Raw genomic sequence first — 20,403 nt, forward strand, 5'->3', positions numbered from 1 at the left:
GGTGATGCATCTTAATTATTGCTCCTGATGGCTAATCTAGATTTTTTTAAAAAAATAAACAAGTCCAAGTTATAAAACTCCAATTTCAGTGATTGGGACAATCTAGAACTTGAAACAATACAGCTTGAGATGGCCAATTTTCAGTTTTGTTGCTTTGTTCCCCTGCTAGATCATGCTGAGACAATTCAGCATAATCAAAAAGGAATGGAACATTCCCAAATTAGCTAGAATGCTCCATTCATGAAATTATGAGGGTTTTTTTCATTCCTAATAAGAGACATCAGTTGTTTAGGTATTCATTTTTTTAATGAAAAGGAGATATTTTTAAGCATGCTTGAACAGAATGATGTTTCTACTTTACAGTTTCTTAATACTTCTGTTGGATTTATATCAAATATTTTAGGTCTCTTATGTAATTAGAGATGAGGTGGAGAAATATAATCGCAATGGGGTAAATGCACTACAGCTGGATCCAGCGTTGAACAGACTTTTTACTGCAGGTCGAGATTCAATCATCAGGATATGGAGTGTGAACCAACACAAGGTAAACTAAGCATGGAATGTACTTTACAAATATATGTTTTCACTTTTAGGCATGTAGTCAAATTACCTAGCGAAAATAGTTTACATCATTAAAGAATATGCTTAGAGTTGTATTTGTAAGCATCACACTTTCCTTATTTTTGCTTACTTTTTGAGTATTTTTTATTTTATTTTGAGAGCTCAAGATTTTTCAGATGTCTGGTCTACAAAAAGAATGGCAAATTTTAATTTGGGGATTTGAGGTAACCATGATTTAACCATATCTTAGCCTGAACCCATTCAGTAAGGCCAACCTAACTTGTGCTGAAACAAAATATCATTGTCTGTATTCCCTCTTTTTGCCAGATTTGGCTCCTAACATGACTCTCAACAATTAATCTTTTTACGTGGATGGTATGTGGTCATCTCTTCTGGTTTTTTTGTACTTAGCCAGCCCTTTCACTAAGGGTGGGGCTAGAAAAAGTGTCAGTAGATCATAGGACTGACTGACAATAAAGATGCCGCTTGCCGGGAAATGTTCTTCACAATCCTATACCTATACCCTGGGTTAATATGTAGCTGAAATAATTAAACTGGATCCTAAACTTGTTGGCAATTGATGCAGTGATTGCTAACAGAGTAGTTCTGAAATATAGATGAAGCTGCCTCTTGTCATAACAGCCTCCAGAGAATTCTTATGACACAGGATTAGAACTCAAAATATTATTTTTAATTCCAGCAAGACCCCTATATAGCATCCATGGAACATCATACAGACTGGGTGAATGATATTGTACTTTGCTGCAATGGTAAAACATGTAAGTAACTTTTTGAATATTTTATGATGAAGTAGAATGATGTGTGTCAGTTATCTCAGTGCTTTGTATTTGCATAATTTTTCATTCTGCGTTCCTAGGCCCTGTTTTAATTTATAACAGTTGTCCTTTAATAAACAGTGGAAGTCATTATCAATTGATGTTCATATACATGAGGGAAAAAAACTGCAAAAAAAAATTAAAATAATGTTGCCAAGTGGAATAAAGCATCAGAAAATAAAATACTTGTTGAATTAAGAATTTCTGAAATGTTTTCCTGATATTGGCTGCATTGAGCAAAAACAAACAGGTGCTGAATTCCTCCCAAGATAGAAGTTCCAAAAGCATCCTTCTGTTAATTAACTCTGGCATATGCTTCTGAGCAGTTATCAGACATAGCGATTCTGTTTTTTAATGGCAAACAAATTTCTCTTGTTACTTATCATCAAGACAAACCATTCATTTTATCTTTATAGTGATATCGGCTTCATCTGACACTACTGTTAAAGTATGGAACGCACATAAAGGGTTTTGCATGTCAACCCTAAGAACCCACAAGGTAAAGTACAAAAATGCAGCACACAATACTTGTGGTGCCATATCAGTATCCTGGTACTTAGTTCTGTTTGCCACACGTCTTGTTTGTTTTAGGATTATGTGAAAGCTTTGGCTTATGCAAAAGACAAAGAATTGGTAGCCTCTGCTGGGTTGGACAGACAGATATTCCTCTGGGATGTAAATACATTAACTGCACTGACTGCCTCAAATAATACCGTCACGAGTAAGTATCTAGAAGTAAGCACATGCTGGTTTGTGTAAGATAGGGATCTCCAAACTTGGCAACTCTCCTATGCTGGCTGAGAAATTTTGGGAGTTGAAGTCCACAAGTCTTAAAGTTGCCAAATTTGGAGACTCCTTGTATAAGACACGTTATGATGATCAAATAATTCAATCTAAAATGCAGGGTGTGTGTGTGTGTGTTAGGATTGACCATGTGTCCTTCGGAAAAGAACATCGGGATGTTCTCTGTACTGAATCCCTGAAAATTGATACAATCTTGAAATAACATCTTTATATGTAATATTCCCTTTGCATTTATCTTGAGTGTTAGCACAGTTACTTATTGGGGTTTCTGGGGAAGAGCTGCTGTCCTTTCAAAAATCTGATTGGTGCCATTCTCTTTGAAGAGAATAAAATATATTAGGTGGACATCTTATAAGACTGGAATTTTGCAGGTTCAAGTAATTATATAAGTGCAACACTACCGCATTCTGACATAAAATTTATTTATTTTTTCTCCTGTAGCATCTCTCGCAATTGAAATACAATGAACAATTTTATTAAAGAGTTCTTTCCGTGGTCAGTTTTTAAATCCTTAATGTTTGAAAATTTGTACATAGTTGTGAGCTGCTGCATTTAGTTTTTTTTGTTTTTCTTTTTTGCTATTAGAATTGTTATTTCAAGCTTCCTTTTTTCCCCTCCAACTTCCTGAAGTGCTTTCTCTCAAATAATATTGTGTTTTCTATCCAATAGCTTCTTCCCTGAGTGGGAACAAAGACTCAATCTACAGTCTTGCTATGAATCAGATGGGAACTGTAATTGTATCTGGATCCACTGAAAAGGTAATCACAATTTAGACAGCTTATCCCCACAGGATGAAATGAATTGCTGAAATGATTACTAATAGAGTTTGTGTACAGCTACAAAACAAAAGAGGAGCTCTGTTCTGCAGTAGAAAAGGAAAAATGATCTCACTTAGCAACAGAAATTTTGGGCTCAATTGTGATCATAAGTTCAGGGCTACCTGTAGTTTTGAGTTGCTATTGTATACATTCTCTTTCCATTTTGGCCAGCAGCTAATCCACTGAGTAAATGAGGCAAACTATAAGGAACTGTCTCCAAAGATGCACACCTAAGTTTCTTTCTTACCAAGGAAAGAAGCCATAAAGGAGCAGATAATTTTAATGCAAGGATTCCAAGTTTATAGTTTTGGAGTAATGGCATCTATATTCCTTAAATAAGCTTAGATTTAAACAAGTTCTGATCAAATAACCCGGGTCTTGTAATACCTGTGCTATGCAAGGATTGCATTTGATTTAGTCCAGACATGTCAAACACAAGGCCCGGGGGCCGGATGCGGCCCGCGAAGTGGTTTCATGTGACCTGCGAAGCCATCCTGGAAACAATGAGGAACGGCCCCCGTTGCCTTGGCCCTGGCCCAGGCCGGCCGGGAGCCAATGTACAATTTTGTGGTGGCCATCTATGCTGAAACGCATTCAGTCTTAGCTCCACAAGGCCATCTGGAAACAGCGAGGAACCAGCCCCTGCCGCATCGGCCCCACCCCCTGGGTGCATGCTGGGGAGGTGTCACCCTTTGTGAGGAATGAAGAAATGGACCATGTCTTGGCGCTTGCCCCGGTCCCACCCCCTTCTGCCAGAGACCCTCAGATCTGTCCCACTCCTGCCCAGGCCCCCACAGGCACCCTTGACGCGAACGATGTAGAGCTGGCCACCCCCACCCAGTAGGCCACACCCACTCCATCCATGCCCACCCAGTAGGCCGCACCCACCCTGGCTGCACTCACCCAGCTCCCCAAGGGCAACCGCAATGCTGATGCGGCCCTCAATGAAATTGAGTTTGACACCCCTGATTTAGTCAAATAGACCATTGTTCTGGTCTGTCAAAGCTTTCATTGGAACCAGATGCATTGTAATGAAAGAGGATATCATCCTATTTGCCAGTGTTGCTGCTTTTCCTCTGCATGTCTTCCAGCGGTGTAACTGTTGTGAGAAGAGGACACAACATCAAAATTCTAGAAACTAAGCATCAGCTTAATTTTTAGAATTTCCAGATAGAGCAGAGGAAAAAAAGATTGAGATATTCACAGGCTGCAAAACGTGGTCTACCATAAAAGTGGCCCAATCTCAGCAACTTTTACCAAGTGTGGATTTCAACTCCCAGAATTTCCCAGTTAGTTGGGAAACTCTGGGAGTTGACATAGTATAAGTACAATTTCTTAACTCAGCCTATGTAATGAACAAAGTTCATTACATAGCCACCCTGAGTCCGCGAGGAGAAGGGCGGGATATAAATCCAAATATAATAATAAAAAAAATAAAATATAATAAAAAGTTTATTCTAGATTTTTTGTTCATACGTTCTTTTTTTCTCTTTGTCATTTCAGTCTCCCCACCAAACAGGGGAGTGTTATACTGATGTATATGTGGCTGATTTGGTTGGGTGGGGATGATGTGTGGATGTATAAAAGGATAGCAAAAAAACTGCTTACTTAAAAAAAATTCTGCGCGACAGCTTTCCGGAGTAAATTCTGTTTTTCTAAAAGATCTAACCGTTTACCCTTTTACCTTCTGAAATAGGTAGCACCTCATAGTATTAATATTAATGTGAATGGCTTTTGAAACCTATTTTCAAGCAACATTAGAATATATGAACTTAATATCATTACAGAAGTGTTACCAATTTGATTTTTTTCCCCTAACAGGTTTTAAGGGTATGGGACCCAAGAACCTGTGCAAAACTTATGAAACTTAAGGGGCACACGGACAATGTTAAAGCTTTGCTATTGAACAGAGATGGTACACAGGTATGCTTTTAATATACTTTCATCAGTTTTTTGCCTTCCACGTTGTGATGTTTTCTCCATCCAGTTAGACCTACTTCAGTAACATAGCTCCAATTTTTTAAACAAAAATTACATTTCATCCACTGTATATCTTAAATCTTATCTCTTGAGTATTCTGAACTGAATTTCATATTTAACACCTCCTATCCATTATGAGTATTTTTTTTACAGAGCCAATAAACAAGACTGGCATTTTACGTCAAGGGTCAAACATGAATGGGTCGGAGTAGGAATGAGTATTTCATTTTAATGACAAAAGTAATACAGTAAATGTAGCTTTTAACCATTTAGTTTAGGGTTTCTCAACCTTGGCACAGTTTTAAGACATGTGGACTTCAACTCCCAGAATTCCCCTGCTAGCTGTGCTGGCTGAGGAATTCTGAATGTTGAAGTTCACGCTTCTTAAAGTCGCCAAAGTTGAGAAACGGTTGAAATGATTTATTTTCATTAAAATTAGCCTTTGTGTCGACCGTTATAAACCAAAAATTAAGCCGAAAATAACCCCAAATATAAAAACATAAAGACATAAAAACATAAAACACATATCATAAACAAAAAATTATACGACACTTGGCGGGACTCAGGATACCCTCTTCCCGCCATATGTTTAATTTAATTGTAATTGTAATTGTTTAACAAATATCATCAAACACCGCTGTTACATTCTATTGGTCAAAAGATTGCTTTTGTCTGTGGCTTTGTTCTTAAAATTGGGTATTGTAGCATTTTTTTTTAACTCTCATTCTTACAGTGTCTTTCTGGCAGTTCTGATGGAACTATCCGACTCTGGTCACTTGGTCAGCAAAGATGTATAGCTACATACCGAGTCCACGATGAAGGCGTATGGGCACTTCAAATCAATGAAGCGTTCACCCATGTTTATTCAGGTGGAAGAGACAGAAAGATATATTGTACAGATTTACGAAATCCTGATATCCGTGTGCTTATTTGTGAAGAAAAGGCACCAGTTCTTAAGGTAATATTTTTCTGAAGATCTTCAAGATTGGAGAATTGACCACCTATTCATTTTTTCGCATCCTTTTGACTATCCTGATGATTGGTGGAGAAATGCAGAATATAATTTTATCCTTCTTACTGTTGTATCTTATATCTGTGCTCACTTATATGTGGCATTTACTATTAATGAAATGGTTGCCTTTGTGACCATTCCCCCTTTCATACTTGAAATACATATCATCTGTCATCCCCTACTTGCCATGAAAGTCTTTTCTTCAGGATCCTGCATGTTTTTAATATAGTGCATCTTTGATCTCTCTCTCACCCGAGAGAGAATGAAACATCTGTTTCAGTATAGGATCTGATGAAATCCAACGCTGTGGACTTACCTAACATTCTGCTGGTCCCTTTTATGCAGAATTGCTAAGGAAGGACAATAGCAGGTTTCTGTACCAGGGGTCCAGCTCACTTTTTTGTAGCATTTGGCAGAAATGGCAAGATAACAGGACAGATTCATAGCGTAATTGAAGTCCAGGGAATATCATGGCTTTAGGCCAGAGGTGGGGAACTATGGCCCCTTTATGACTTGTGGACTTCAACTCCCAGAATTCCTAAGCCAGCTTGCTCAGGACCTGAAGTCCAGAAGTCATAAAAGGGCCATAGTTTTCCACCCTTCCTTTAGCTAAAAAGAAAAGTCCTACAGGAAGGCAATGGCAAAGTGTATCCATATCCTTACCAAGAATGCTACATAAAGTGTAAAGTTAATACCACTTTACAATGCCTTGGTAAGGCCACACTTGGAATACTGCATCCAGTTTTGGTCACCGCGATGTAAAAAAGATGTTGAGACTCTAGAAAGAATACAGAGAAGAGCAACAAAGATGATTAGGGGACTGGAGGCTGAAACATATAAGGAAAGGCTGCTGGAATTGGGTATGTCTAGTTTAACGAAGAGAAGGACGAGGGGGGACATGACAGCAGTATTCCAATATCTCAGGGGCTGCCCCAAAGGAGAGGGAGTCAAGCTATTTTCCAAGGCGCCTGAAGGCAGGACAAGAAGCAACGGGTCCTTTGATTAGTTCCTCTCTTCGTTGGATCTTGATTCCTCTTTGAAGGACTGTCAATCTTGTTAATTGGTCACCTTGTTGGACGGAGGTCTTCGCCACTTACGAGGTTGTGACCTTCAAAAATTCTTCTCTGACCTGTCGGTATTGTCTGAAATGGTGTAGGGTTTCCTGCCTGAGCAGGGGGTTGGACTAGATGACCTTCAAGGTTCCTTCCAACTTTACTATTATTATTATTATTATAAGTACACTCTAGGCAGCATGTCAGGTTCTGCCTGAATAATCTTTCCCTCTTAGTGCAATGTTCCCTGGTGGTACCTAAAGGGGGAGAATTTCCCGTGAAAAGAACGTAAAGCTAAATCACAGGTTTCCCTATCTTCTGAAGGAATCTTAAATCTGCGTTGGTTTTTTTTTTTTTTGTGCATCGTATCATAAGGAAATGCTCTTGAGAAGTGTTCCATTGTAAGATTCGGATTTCCTGTTCCTCATTTAGATGGAACTTGATCGATCTGCCGATCCTCCCCCAGCGTTGTGGGTTGCAACGACAAAGTCTTCTGTGAATAAATGGGTATGAAGTGTGTTGCAGTCGTGTTTTATCTACATTTTTTAAATTTTACATCTTCATTTGTCACTCATTCCTGTAGCAGAATACTGTTTGAATGTTCATTTGCACTAAGGAAAAAATATTAATTGGGATTGAGAATAATTAGATTCCCTCTGATACGTTATTCATTTTGAATGAATTATAAGCTTTCGTAGAATTTATTAAAGGGGAAGATTGGCCCGTGAGTCCCGGGTAAATTAACAGGTAGGCCTTGACCACAGTTGAGCCCAACATTTTCGTTGCTAAGCGAGACAGTTGTTAAGTGAGTTTTGCCCCATCTTACGACCTTTCTTGCCATAGTTGTCAAGTGAATCACTGCAGCTGTAAAGTTAGTAACACGGTTGTGAAGTGAATCTGGCTTCCCCACTGACTTTCCTTGTCTGAAGGTTGCAAAAGAGGGTCACATGACCCCGGGACACTGCAATCGTCATAAATATGAGTCATTTGCCAAGTGTCTGAATTTTGTTCATGTGACTATGGAAGTGCTGCAATGGTTGTAAGTGTGAAGAACAGTCATAAGTCACTTCAGTGCCACTGTACTTCAGATTGTCACTAAATGAACTGTTGTAAATTGAGGACACCTGTAAATTCCTTGTAGGAATGGAAAAAATATAGAAATACATGCTCCTACTGGATAACTTACTTAAAAAATACTTCCCTGGCCTGTCCTCTCCCTCCGCTTTCTTTTTTAGAATTTGAAAGGAATTCACAACTTTAGAGCATCCGGTGATTATGACAATGACTGTTCTAACCCAATCACACCCCTGTGTACACAACCTGATCAAGTTATCAAAGGTGAGATGATTATCTGGGACATTTTTTTTCAAACTGTTAATTTAATGCTGGCAATGGTACAGTGATACAGATAAATAGCATATACTACAAAATTAGTTTTGTGTATCATTCTGGGCGCTGTGATGTCCTGGAATTCAGCAGTTGTTAAGTACACAGCCCAAAGGGGAAGAAGGAGTAAGGAAGTACCTTAACGTTGCCCCATCTTAACTCTCTTTGTTATAAAGCAAGAGTCTTCAAACTTGGCAGCTTTAAGTCTTGTGAACTTCAAACTCCCAGAATTCCCCAGTCAGCATGCCTTGCTGAGGAATTCTGGGAGTTGAAGTTCACAAATGTTAAAAGTTTCCAAGATTGGAGGCCTCTGGTATAAAGCAGAGAAATAGAGAATCTCGGGCATTCAAGAACTTTTATTATATTCAACGACAATAAAGAGGGGTCTGTGTGGAATCTGTTTCCTAACTTGCCCTGTCTTGAAGTGTTCATATTAGGATTAAATAAAGAAAAATAGGAAGCTGAAAAAAATAAAGATACTCCATTCCAGAGCTATTTGAGATAACGATTTGCACATTTTTAGCCAGATCTGTTTTATAATGACTGTTGAACAGCCGTCTTTTCCTGGTCACATCTACCTGACCCACCAGAGAAGGGAGAAAGGGATGCTATACATTCCCTCTCCTAAGGAGATCCATCTAGTGGGACCAAGAAGAAGGCCTTCGCAGTGGTGGCTCCTGTGGAACATTATCAGAGATAACATTGGCCTCCACTTTTTTTGAAAAGGCCCTGAAGATATGGTTTAGCCAGCAGGCTGAGGATCCCAGCATGATATGGTTCCCGTTGTTCTGATCATTGTCGTCAAGGGGATGGGGATTTATTGGGTGTTGTATTGGGGTTTTATTGCTATAAATTGCCCAGAATTACCGTAAGTGGGTTGGGTGGCTATATAAATTTTCTAAATAAATAAATAGTTGATTTTCTTTTTTAAATGGAAAAACTCAGGAATCCTGACTATGTAACATACCAAATGATGCAAACACCACCCCCTTTTGAAGCAACCCCACTATGTCATCTTCCTGTGGTATCAGAACATTGCAGGGAATGTAAGATGAAAAAAAATGTAATTTAGATTCCGAGTTTTTCTTACCTGCCACATTTTATGTATTTTTTTCTGTATGTTGAATTGGCATGGATTATATAATTCACTTTTGTGACCTCTTTCCTAGGTGGTGCGAGTATCATTCAGTGCCACATTCTCAATGACAAGCGACATATACTAACCAAAGACACAAACAATAATGTGGCATATTGGGATGTATTAAAGGTGAGAGGAACTAGTAGTTTAAATGTACCGTATGTGAGTTAGGCGTTTAAAAAGCTTCTCCTTTCCTTATAATCCTTTAGTACAGGGGTGGGGAACTATGGCCCTTTATGAGCATGCTGGCTCAGGAATTCTGGGAGTTGAAGTCTACAAGTCATAAAAGGGCCATAGTTCCCCTCCTCTTCTTTAGAACATAAACCAGTTGGCAGTATCTGTTTAATTGAGGCTGGAGTTCCTATAACGCTCATGATGTTTTAAATTACCAATTTTGCCACTTGTCATTTCTGACTCTGTTTCTTAAAAAATAGCCATTTCCAGATCTAAACATTATTCCTTTGCCTAAATGGTATTGTATATGCTTATTTAAAAAACTTAACCATGCAGTTGTTTTTGCTGCCAATACTTGCAATTACTTACAACGACTTATCCAGCCATTGGCTATAACATTTTTTGTTTTTTTGAAAAAGATTCCTGGTAAGGCATTTTCTTTATTTACAGCATGCTGGCTAGAGAATTTTGGAAATTGAAGTTAAAGTTGCCAAAGTTGGACACCTCTGATTTACCGTGAGCTGTCCTAAGAGCTCTTTTCAGTTTTGTGAAACATTTTGATGGATTAAATAGAAAATTAGCCAGCTTTGAGTCAACTGCTCTGTTGGGAGTAAATTAACATTTTATATTAGTATAGGTATAATTTACTATAGTATATATTATACTTATACTATGCTAGATACTATGGATCTATATGATAATTTGTAGGATTTGCTTGGCTTTCTCATATGTAGGCATGTAAAATAGAAGACCTTGGAAAAATGGACTTTGAAGAAGAAATTAAGAAAAGATTTAAAATGGTGTATGTACCAAACTGGTTTTCAGTAGACTTAAAAACTGGGGTAAGGCACATTTTTAATAATAATAATAACCATTTCAGATGACATGATGTATGCTGCTTTGCTATTAATTATACTATCCAGTTCCTATAGAGTTCAGGATAATAATCAGGGCTCCCCTTCCCATATTATATTCTGACAATGTCTTATGAGATTTAAAATAATGCTTGGTAACCCAGTGAGTGTACTGAATAGAAGTGAGTATAGGTAATAACATCTTTTTGTCTCAGACTTCTGATATCTGTTTGTGTAATTTTTTTAAACTCAAAACACATAACAGAGCATATGTGGAGCAAAATAGCTAAGAAAAAAATACTTAATTTGCCTTATTTCCTAGATCTAAAAAATACTGGGCCATTTTTGCAATATCGCATGTATTAGAACAAGAAAAATCACTTCTATACACTTTGATATTGTAGCCGGAATAACAATTTTAATTCAAAAAATGTTTTTCTCTTTTTAGTATATTAATTTATATGTACACTTTTCTTTGGATATTAGTGAAAACTAATAGGGAAATCTAGCATCAAAAACAATTTTTATTCTATGTGTCCTATTCAGATTAATAGCCATAGCATTTAGACTTATATACCGCTTCATGGTGCTTTACCACAGTGCAATTTAAAAAGTGAGCCTATTACCTCCCAACAATCTGGGTCCTCATTTTACCGACCTCAGGATGGAAGGTGCGTCAACCTTGAGCCGGTCAAGATCGAACTCTTGACAGTCAGCAGAATTAGCCTGCAGTACTGCATTCTAACCACTGCGCCACCAGGGCTCTTAGATCGGATTAAAACAGATCTATAATGTAATGAAGAAATGTTATTGTTATTTGCTTATATAATTGCTGTCCAATCAGATGTGTTTATCAGGGTTTTCTATGTTTGAATGCCAATAAAACAATTTTAAGCCCCACCTCACGGCCTTTTTATTTTTTGGCAGATGTTAACTATCACTTTAGATGAGAGTGATTGCTTTGCAGCTTGGGTCTCCGCCAAAGATGCCGGGTTTAGCAGTCCAGATGGATCTGACCCCAAATGTGAGTATATTGCCTTAATATCACAAAAGGGCAGGTTTTCTTAAACACAAGGCCATATTTCCTGGATGCAGAAATACTATGAGTTACACCTGGTCTTTTCTTTTCAGACGGTTGAGAGAGTTTTCTGAATTTAGGCTTTTTGTTTGTGTTGGCTCATTAGACTGGAATTGATCAATTGGTCTACAACTCATTCAGTTTTCAGGACTTAGTCAGTCTCTGAACAAACTTGATGGAGATTTTTTATTTCATAGTTTGGAAACAATATTCCAAACTTTTAAACAGTTCAAGTTTGTAGATTTAGGATTTCAACCATTGCTGAAAGCTTCTTTTAAATTTTTTACCTTTATGATAAGGATAGGTTTAAGGCTTAGATGGCAAAACTACTTTAGATGCCAGCAAAGGCTTGGAGATGCCAAGGAACTGAATGTTTCAGTAGCTACAGGTAGTCATCAACTCACAGCAGTTCATTTAATAACCATTCAAAGTTATAGCACCACTGAAAAAAGGGACTTACAACATTTTTCATGCTTTCAACCATTGTAGCATCCCTATGGTCACATGATCAAAATTGGGCCTGACTACTGGCTCATATTTATGGCGGTTCCAGTGTCCTGGGGACATGTGATCCCTTTTTACGACCTTCTGACAAGCAAAGTCAAAGGGGGAGGCAGATTCACTTAACAGCCCTGTGACTAACTTAACAACTGCAATCGTTCACTTAACTGTAGCAAGAAAGGTCATAAAATGGGACAAAACTCACTTAATAACTGTCCTGCTTAGCAATAGAAATTTTGGGCTCAACTGTGGTCAAGGCCCACCTGTAATTTACCAAGGACTCACAAGCTCACTTAACAACTGCAGTGATTCACTTAACAACTGTGGCAAAAAAAGTTGTAAAATGGGGCAAGACTCACTTAACAAATGTCTCAGCAAGAGAACTTTTGGGCTCAATTGTGGTTGTAAGTCGAGGACTGCCTGTATTCTGTGGGACAACCGGCCTGCTTTTGAAAAATACCAGAGGCTGATACAACTGAGGTGGATTCAACACCCTTCAACAAACACTACATGCTTTTCTTTAGGCATCTGTGACTAATAGCAATATTACCCTGAATATATATAATTAGTATGTGCTTTTTTATTTTTCTTTGTATCACAATATACAGTGAATCTCGGGGGGCTTCTGCTGCAGGCTCTGTTAGAATACTGGCCTAGGACCCACATCAATCCCATGGATGAGGAAGAAAATGATGTGAATCATGGTGAGCTCCTCTTTCTTCCCTCTGAGGGACTGACACATTTCTGGTCCCTATTTCAAGTTGGCATTTGGTAGCCCCTTCCTGCATTTTATAGAATAACCAGTGTGGATCAGTGCCTGTTCTTCCTAAAGTGATGGCAAGACGGGTGATATATAAATTTAATAAATAAAATTTAAAAATTGATTAATTAATTAATTCCTGAGATAGATGGTTATATATATATATATATATCTTGGACTGTCTTTTTTTAAAAAATTTAAACCACTTATGGGACAGCATCATCTAAGGCAGTGGTCCCCAGCATTTTGGGCACTAGGAACCAGTTCTGTGGAAAAATAATTTTCCATGGAACCAGTCCGATTGGAGACCCTGATGGACTGAGGGCGTGTGGTTTTGCACGCTACCTAGTTCATTTGCAGATGAAATTTTGCTAGCTTGCGCACCCTGGTTCCTAATGGGCCACAGATCAGTTACAGGTTGGGGATCCCTGATCTAAGACAGTGTTCTTAAACTTTTTGCTCCCCCCCCCCAAGGTTTCTGTGGCTTCAACACCTTCTATCATTTCATCTCTGTTACTGAGGATTAGGTCCAAAATGGCTAATCCCCTAGTTCCCTTCTCTACTTTTTGGGAGACAAAGTTGTCTGCTAGGTTTGTCAGGAACCTGTTTGATCTTCCACTTGGTGCAGAGTTTGTCTCCCAGTTGATGTCAGGGTAGTTAAAGTCCCCCATTACTATTGTGATGTGCTTCCTACATACCTTAGTTACCTGACTAGCAAAAAGTTCATCTATTTCCTTTGTTTGGTTGGGTGGCCTATAGCAGTGGTGGCGAATCTATGGCACGTGTGCCAGAGGCGGCACTCAGAGCCCTCTCTGTTGGCACGCGTGCCATTGCCGCCAGCAGCAGGTCCATCAGCCGCCACCACCTGGAGCAGGAGCCGCACCCAGCACAAAGGAGGCGAAGCGGCCGACTAGCAAGCTTGAGTAGAGGTAGTAGAGGTGTCGATTGGTGGACTGGAAGAAAAGAGAGAGGGAAGCATTTTACATGCGTGCATACGGGGCCGCTGCAAATAGGGCGGTGCTAGTGCCTGCATGATACTCATTAGCCCTGCCCCATTCTTGCATGGTGCAGTGCCTTGTATCTGTACCCTGTGGCGCAGCGGCGACCGTTTTTGCGCCTTGCAGCACTGTGGCCCGTTTTTGCGCCCCCCCGGGTTTTGCGTGTCAGAGGCGGCACTTAGAGGCGCCTCCCCCGAGGGCACCAAAATGCTGATGCGGCCCTGGCACTTTGCGATAAATAAGTGGGTTTTGGGTTGCGGTTTGGGCACTCGGTCTCTAAAAGGTTTGCCATTACTGGCCTATAGTATACACCTATGGCAATGTCATTTCCCCCCCCCCCTCCTTTTATATTGACCCAGATGCATTCAAGACAGTTTTCATCCCTGTTGTGCTCTATTTCTGTAGAGATGTAGTTATTTCTTACATAGAGAGCAACTCCACCTCCTCTTTTGTTTGGTCTGTTTCTTTTAAATAATTTAAATCCCTCTAGTTCTCCTGCCCTCTTGTCCTGCCCTCAGGTGCTCTTGAGAAGAGGTTCACCCCCTCCTCTTTGTGGCAGGCCCTGAGATATTGGAACATTGCTATCATGGTTGACTCGCTATGCAGCCCCGCTTGCAACCAGAAAGCTGTAACGGGAAGAAAGAGGGGAGGCATTGGAATGTAAGGGAGGTTTGGGAGGGAAATTTGGAATGCAAGTGTGCCGACTGGAAGCCTGAGACAGACCCAACCCCTTAAGGTCGCCAGCTGGAGAAGTCCGAGGCAGACAGACCGTTCCCAAAACAAATAGAGAGTGAAAATGATTGGACAGTGGACAACAGGAGGACCAGGGGGAAGTTTTCCTGTGCTGTTTTTGCGTGAAATCGTTAGAACTGGCTTTTCTACTTCTGTCCCCACATGGGTACAGTAAAGTTATAATAATAATAATAATAATAATAATAATAGTAATAGTAATAATAATAAAGTTGGAAGGGACCTTGGAGGTCATCTAATCCAACCCCCTGCTCAGGCAGGAAACCCTATACCATTTCGGACAAACGGCTGTCCAGTCTCTTCTTAAAAACTTCCAGTGTTGGCGCATTCACCGCTTCTGGAGGCAGGTTGTTCCACTGGTTAATTGTTCTCACTGTCAGGAAGTTTCTCCTTAGTTCTAGGTTGCTTCTCTCCTTGGTTAGTTTCCACCCGTTGCTTCTTGTCCTGCCTTCAGGCGCTTTGGAGAATAGCTTGACTCCCTCTTCTTTGGGGCAGCCCCTGACATATTGGAATACTACTTCAGTAAAGTTATACACTTGGTTAAAAAAAAATGTGTTAGGAGTTTCTTTAGCTGTCTGACCCAGTGGGACGGTTGACACACTGCTGTCGTGTCCCCTCTCGTCCTTCTTTTCACTGAAGTAGAGATACCCAATTCCTGCAACCCGTTCTTCATGTGTCTGAGCCTTCAGTCCCCTCATCATCTCAGATTTAATGTTTTAATTATACATAAAAATTAGATTTCATTGCAGTAGCAAATTTCACGCTTTTGTCTTGCGTTTGGTTGGTCTTAATAACAGCATGTCTTTTTCGTTGCCCATCTGGTGACAGTGAACGGAGAACAGGAGAGCAGACTGCAAAAGGGAAACGGGTACTTCCAGGTGCCGCCACACACACCGGTTATTTTTGGGGAAGCTGGAGGACGCACCTTGTTCAGGTACTGAAATTCTGGCAAGGAAGCTGTGGAGGACCGGCGGTCATGTTTGGGATGAGTTTTTTCATCAGGCCACCAGAGTTAAAGCTTCTGAAGAGGGTCAGGGCTTGGTAGATAATACACAGGTAGTCCCTGACTTAACAGTATTCATTTGGTGACCATTCAAAGTTATAATCACAGTGAAAAAAAGTGACTGATGACCATTTTTCACACTTAGGACAGCATCCCCATGGGCACGTGATCAATACTCAGATGCTTGGTCATTGGCTCATGACGGTCACCGTGTCCTGGGGGTGTGTGTCATGTGATCATCCTTTTGCCACCTTCTGGCAAGCCAAGTCAACAGGGAAGCCCAATTCACTTAACAACCATGTTACTAATTTAAACTCTACAGTGATTTCACCTAACAACTGTGGCAAAGAAAAGTCAAAGCTCACTTAATCGCTGTCTGGCTTAGCAGCAGAAATTTTGGGCTCATTTGTGGTCGTAAGTCAAGGACTTCCACCTGTAGTCATGTGACAAAGTGACCTGTGCCAACAAGTGGTCATGTGACCCTAAGCAAGCCCTAGAAATAATATTGACATCCCCCCCCCTCTCGCCACAAATACACAAATTATATCCCATAGTGATTGTGTAGATTGGTTGGAATGGCTGGGAATGACTTAGTAACCTGTTTTCCTACATATTTACATTTTTAACGTTTTTTCTCTTTGATCCTTCAGTGTGGCATCTAATGCCCCTTTTCCGAACTCTTTCCATACAGGTTGCTATGCCGAGATTCTGGGGGTGAAACTGAATCCATGCTCCTTAATGAAACTGTGCCACAGTGGGTAATTGACATCACCGTGGACGTAAGTGTGCCGAGAAACCAGGAGGGTCAGGAATAACTTTATTTTCTTTCTGAAAATGTTACTTGCTGAGGGCATTATATGTCATATGCCATTATAATGAAACGGGGGTAAATATTCTGATCTTTTGCAGCCTCTTTGCAGCTATATTTCCTACAAACCCTTGCCATTAGCCATTCTCCCTGAGACTAAAATTACTGAGGAGTATTAAATTGCTTCCCCCTGTTATAAATGGATACTGAGCTAATCACATCCAAGTTAGAAATTATCAGTATTAGAAAATAATAATTATTAAAAATCATTTTAAATTTTTCTCATGCCCGCTCAAGAGAAATGCTTAAAAAAATCCTGCGAGAATATTTGATGTGCCTAGAATTTGGGGAAGATATTATGACCAGAAAAGAAAATTGGAGATCAAGATAACCCGGCCTTGGTTCTTGTGTCTAAGCTGAAATTTAGTGGGTAGCTAAATCTGTATCACATGCAAATAGTCTTTGACTTACAATTGTAATGGACCCCCCCTGCTCATCGGTCATAAGCTGTGACAGTCATAAAAAAGATTAGTCGTGATCAATCTGACTTCACAGCGGTCTTTAAGCCGATCTGTGGTTAAATGAACCAATGGTTTGCTATGGGCCAGGAATGCCAATGTTCATCAAAATTGCCTGTGGGATATTGCGTGACTGTAAACTTTTTGCAGTGTAAAGTTCGATTGTGTGACCGTGGAGTTGGGGGCACAAGCATTGGAACATTGAATCCAGGTTATAAGTAGTCCAAAAGCAGGTCCATCACTACTTCGAACGGTCATTGAATGCCCAGTTGCAAGTCAAGGACTATGAATATGTTCCGTATATATCGGATATGTTCTGAATACCATTATATATGAACTACATAAGTCTGCTTCTTATAAGAGTAAAAGAACCCGGATTGATTCCTGCTTTTGTTTAATTTTACAGAAAAATATGCCAAAATTTAATAAAATTCCTTTCTACCTCCAACCTCATTCCTCTTCTGGAGCAAAAACTTTAAAGAAGTAAGTATTCAGCAGAGAATAAAAATGTTCCCTAGAGTACAGAAAACCAAGCTCAGTTCGGTTCAGCTTGTCGACTCAACACCAAATCCGCTTTGTCCCTAGGGATCGGCTTTCAGCCAGCGACATGTTGCAAGTTAGGAAGGTGATGGAGCACGTTTACGAAAAGATAATAAACCTTGACAACGAGTCACAGACAACAAGCTCTTCCAATAACGACAAAACTGGGGAACAAGAAAAAGAGGAAGACATTGCAGTCTTAGCAGAGGAGAAGATTGAACTCTTGTGTCAAGACCAGGTAGGCAGTTCTGGGCTCCTCGTAGAAAGAAAAAGGGTGGGGTGCAACTAGGGCAGGGGTAGGTAACTTTGGCTCTTTTATGACTCATGGACTTCAACTCCCAGAATTCTTGAGTCAGCATAGCTGACTCAGGAATTCTGGGAGTTGAAGTCCGTGACTCATAAAAGAGCCAAGGTTACCTACCCCTGAATTAGGGAAAGTCTAAATCGGTGCTTCCCAGCCTTGGACAGTTGCAGTTATTATGGACCTTCACTCCCAGAATCGGGAAACACTGGTATAAATGTTCATAAATTGTCCTGTACAAAATAAAAAAATAGGAAATCGGGATAGCCTGGAGTTCTGTCAATTACATACATGACAAAGGTATAATTATATTCAAAGGTTTTGAATACTGATTCAACAGCTGCTCCCTAAGGGTACTCCCCAACCCCAAAGAATGAAAAGATACTCCATTAAATCAATTTAGCCAGGGCTTTTTTTCTCGGAGAAAAGGTGGCGGAACTCAAACCTGGCCACGCCCTCATCAAACCCTAGGACCGCCCCTTTAGAGAACAGGAATGCAAGTAAAATTTGGGAGGGGCTATTTCCGGTGCGGCCGGCCCGGAAAAAGGTGCCGGAACGCGGTTCCGCCGCGTTCCGGCTGAAAAAAAGCCCTGAATTTAGCTAGCTGGCTAAAATTTAGCCATTTTAAGATGCTGACTGGGGAATTGTGGGAGCTGAAGTCCATACATCTTTAACTGGCCACAATTGAGAAAACTCTTGTGTTTAATGGCAAGGCTTCTCAGTCCTGTTGCTCAGTAGATTGTCTCAACTATGAAGTGGGTGGATACGAGTTTGAATTTATTGCCTGGTATTTTCTGCAAATTTATTTTTTCTAGAATCCATAGATAAGGAGAAAGTCTTCTCAATAAGGCAAAATTTCCTTGGGCAGCAAGCAAGCCATGATTTCTTCACAAAGCGGGGGGGGGGGGTCTCATTGTGAAGGGAATAAGTCCAGCCATCTAACTGAGGTGGTTTCAGATCTATGCTTCTAGTCCACAAGATAAACTGAATTACAGGTAGTCCTCAACTTAACAGAAGTTTGTTTAGTGACTGTTCAAAGTTACAGTGGTACTGAAAAAAGTGACTTATGACCAGTTTTCACACTTATGACCATTGCAGCATCCACTTGGTCACGTGATCAAAATTCAGATGCTTGGCAACTGACTCCTGGGTCATGTGATCATGTTTTGTAACTTTCTGACAGGCAAAGTCAACGGAGAAGCCAAATTCACTTAACTACCGTATCACTAACTTAAGTAGTGATTCACTTAGCAACTATGGCAAGCAAGGTTGTGAAATGGGACAAAGCTCACTTAACAGATGTTTCACTTAGCAACAGAAAGTTTGGGCTCATTTGTGATCATAAGTCGAGGACTATCTATACTTATTTTGAGCGTGGTCCTGAAGCTTGCATTAGCTCTTGGAAGAGAAAGTTGCAAGCTTCTGACGAAGTTAAGAACAAGGAGTATACTTCTTCAGCTGGGGCATAATTAGTTCGTAAATCTAAATTATTATTTTATGTATCACAGGTTTTGGATCCAAATATGGACCTTCGCACCGTCAAGCATTTCATATGGAAAAGCGGGGGTGACTTGACCCTTCACTACCGACAGAAATCAACGTGAGCCAAATGGTGGAACCCAACTGGTTACTAATTCGAGCTTCCCGTGCTGGATCCAGCTTAGTACTCTAGAAGCCCACTTAAATGCTAAGATCTGACACTTTTAACGACTCAGCGCAGACAGAATCTACTTGAAGTGACTAATAAATCTGTAACATAGATGAAATTGGTATGACATAAACTCAAGGTGGTCAGTAGCAAGGTCGAGCAAGAGTGATTTAAGAAGCCCTTGACTGGTCCCTGTTAAGGTGCCTACAAAGATAAGGTGACCCAGTGCAGGTAATCTGCGCAGTTTTCCATTTATTTCCAAGATGATCGTCCTTAATTCACTCGAGCTTGCCATGAAAATTTTTTTCAGTCCTGCTGCTAATTCATTTTCAGATTTTTTTTTTTTTTAGAAAAAACCCTGCATGTACTGTATTTTGCTAATACATTCCACATAGTGAATTTTGACCACTTTGCCGGATAAGTCTACTTACCATGCAACAGATTACTCTTTTTGAACAGTTTTTGTAGTCTAGACTGGAGGGGCTAATGCCCATGTGGATGATATCTTTCATCTGTGATTTTTCTAGGAAAACATTTTGATACTGACTCAAGAATCAGTAGGCTGTGTTATTTACAGGGGTCAGTTCAATGCGTGAACATCACGATTAATTCATTCAGCATCTTTAACTAGAGTTAAAAAGACGTAACTTCTGTTGTGCTAGTTCCATAGGATCACATTTGGCAGAAAACCTGTGTGATAGCAAACAAAGGTTTTCCTCAAATTGTTTTATATGTATTTTTGTTGATGTTATGAGCTGTACACACAAGCTATGCCCAACTTGGCTTTTTATTTTGCACTGTTTTTAAAAAGAAAAAAGTTTGACAAGTCATTCCTATTTGATTTGTACTTCAGTAGAGTCTAATTTATTGCAGAAGATGGGAA

The 20,403-nt window shown here is 39.9% G+C and overlaps 1 protein-coding gene across 1 annotated transcript in view; it reads left to right on the forward strand.

The window, feature by feature from the left end:
- The window catches only part of WDR48 (WD repeat domain 48), a 24,979-nt gene extending 5,146 nt beyond the window's left edge, over window positions 1–19,833 (forward strand). Inside the window, exons 2-19 of the mRNA XM_015832542.2 lie at window positions 404–544; window positions 1,262–1,340; window positions 1,814–1,896; window positions 1,989–2,118; window positions 2,871–2,959; window positions 4,841–4,942; window positions 5,733–5,957; window positions 7,496–7,570; window positions 8,299–8,401; window positions 9,619–9,716; window positions 10,496–10,603; window positions 11,543–11,639; window positions 12,803–12,898; window positions 15,531–15,636; window positions 16,397–16,484; window positions 17,438–17,514; window positions 17,617–17,809; window positions 19,381–19,833. Of these exons, the coding sequence (XP_015688028.1) occupies window positions 404–544; window positions 1,262–1,340; window positions 1,814–1,896; window positions 1,989–2,118; window positions 2,871–2,959; window positions 4,841–4,942; window positions 5,733–5,957; window positions 7,496–7,570; window positions 8,299–8,401; window positions 9,619–9,716; window positions 10,496–10,603; window positions 11,543–11,639; window positions 12,803–12,898; window positions 15,531–15,636; window positions 16,397–16,484; window positions 17,438–17,514; window positions 17,617–17,809; window positions 19,381–19,476 (1,986 nt within the window). The 3' untranslated portion in view covers window positions 19,477–19,833. The remainder of the gene's footprint in view (window positions 1–403; window positions 545–1,261; window positions 1,341–1,813; window positions 1,897–1,988; window positions 2,119–2,870; window positions 2,960–4,840; window positions 4,943–5,732; window positions 5,958–7,495; window positions 7,571–8,298; window positions 8,402–9,618; window positions 9,717–10,495; window positions 10,604–11,542; window positions 11,640–12,802; window positions 12,899–15,530; window positions 15,637–16,396; window positions 16,485–17,437; window positions 17,515–17,616; window positions 17,810–19,380) is intronic.
- The last annotated feature ends 570 nt before the right edge of the window (window positions 19,834–20,403 follow it).

This window comes from Protobothrops mucrosquamatus, unplaced genomic scaffold (assembly GCF_001527695.2).
Source record: "Protobothrops mucrosquamatus isolate PMUCROS unplaced genomic scaffold, P.Mucros_1.0 scaffold5, whole genome shotgun sequence".
Taxonomy (NCBI): domain Eukaryota; kingdom Metazoa; phylum Chordata; class Lepidosauria; order Squamata; family Viperidae; genus Protobothrops; species Protobothrops mucrosquamatus.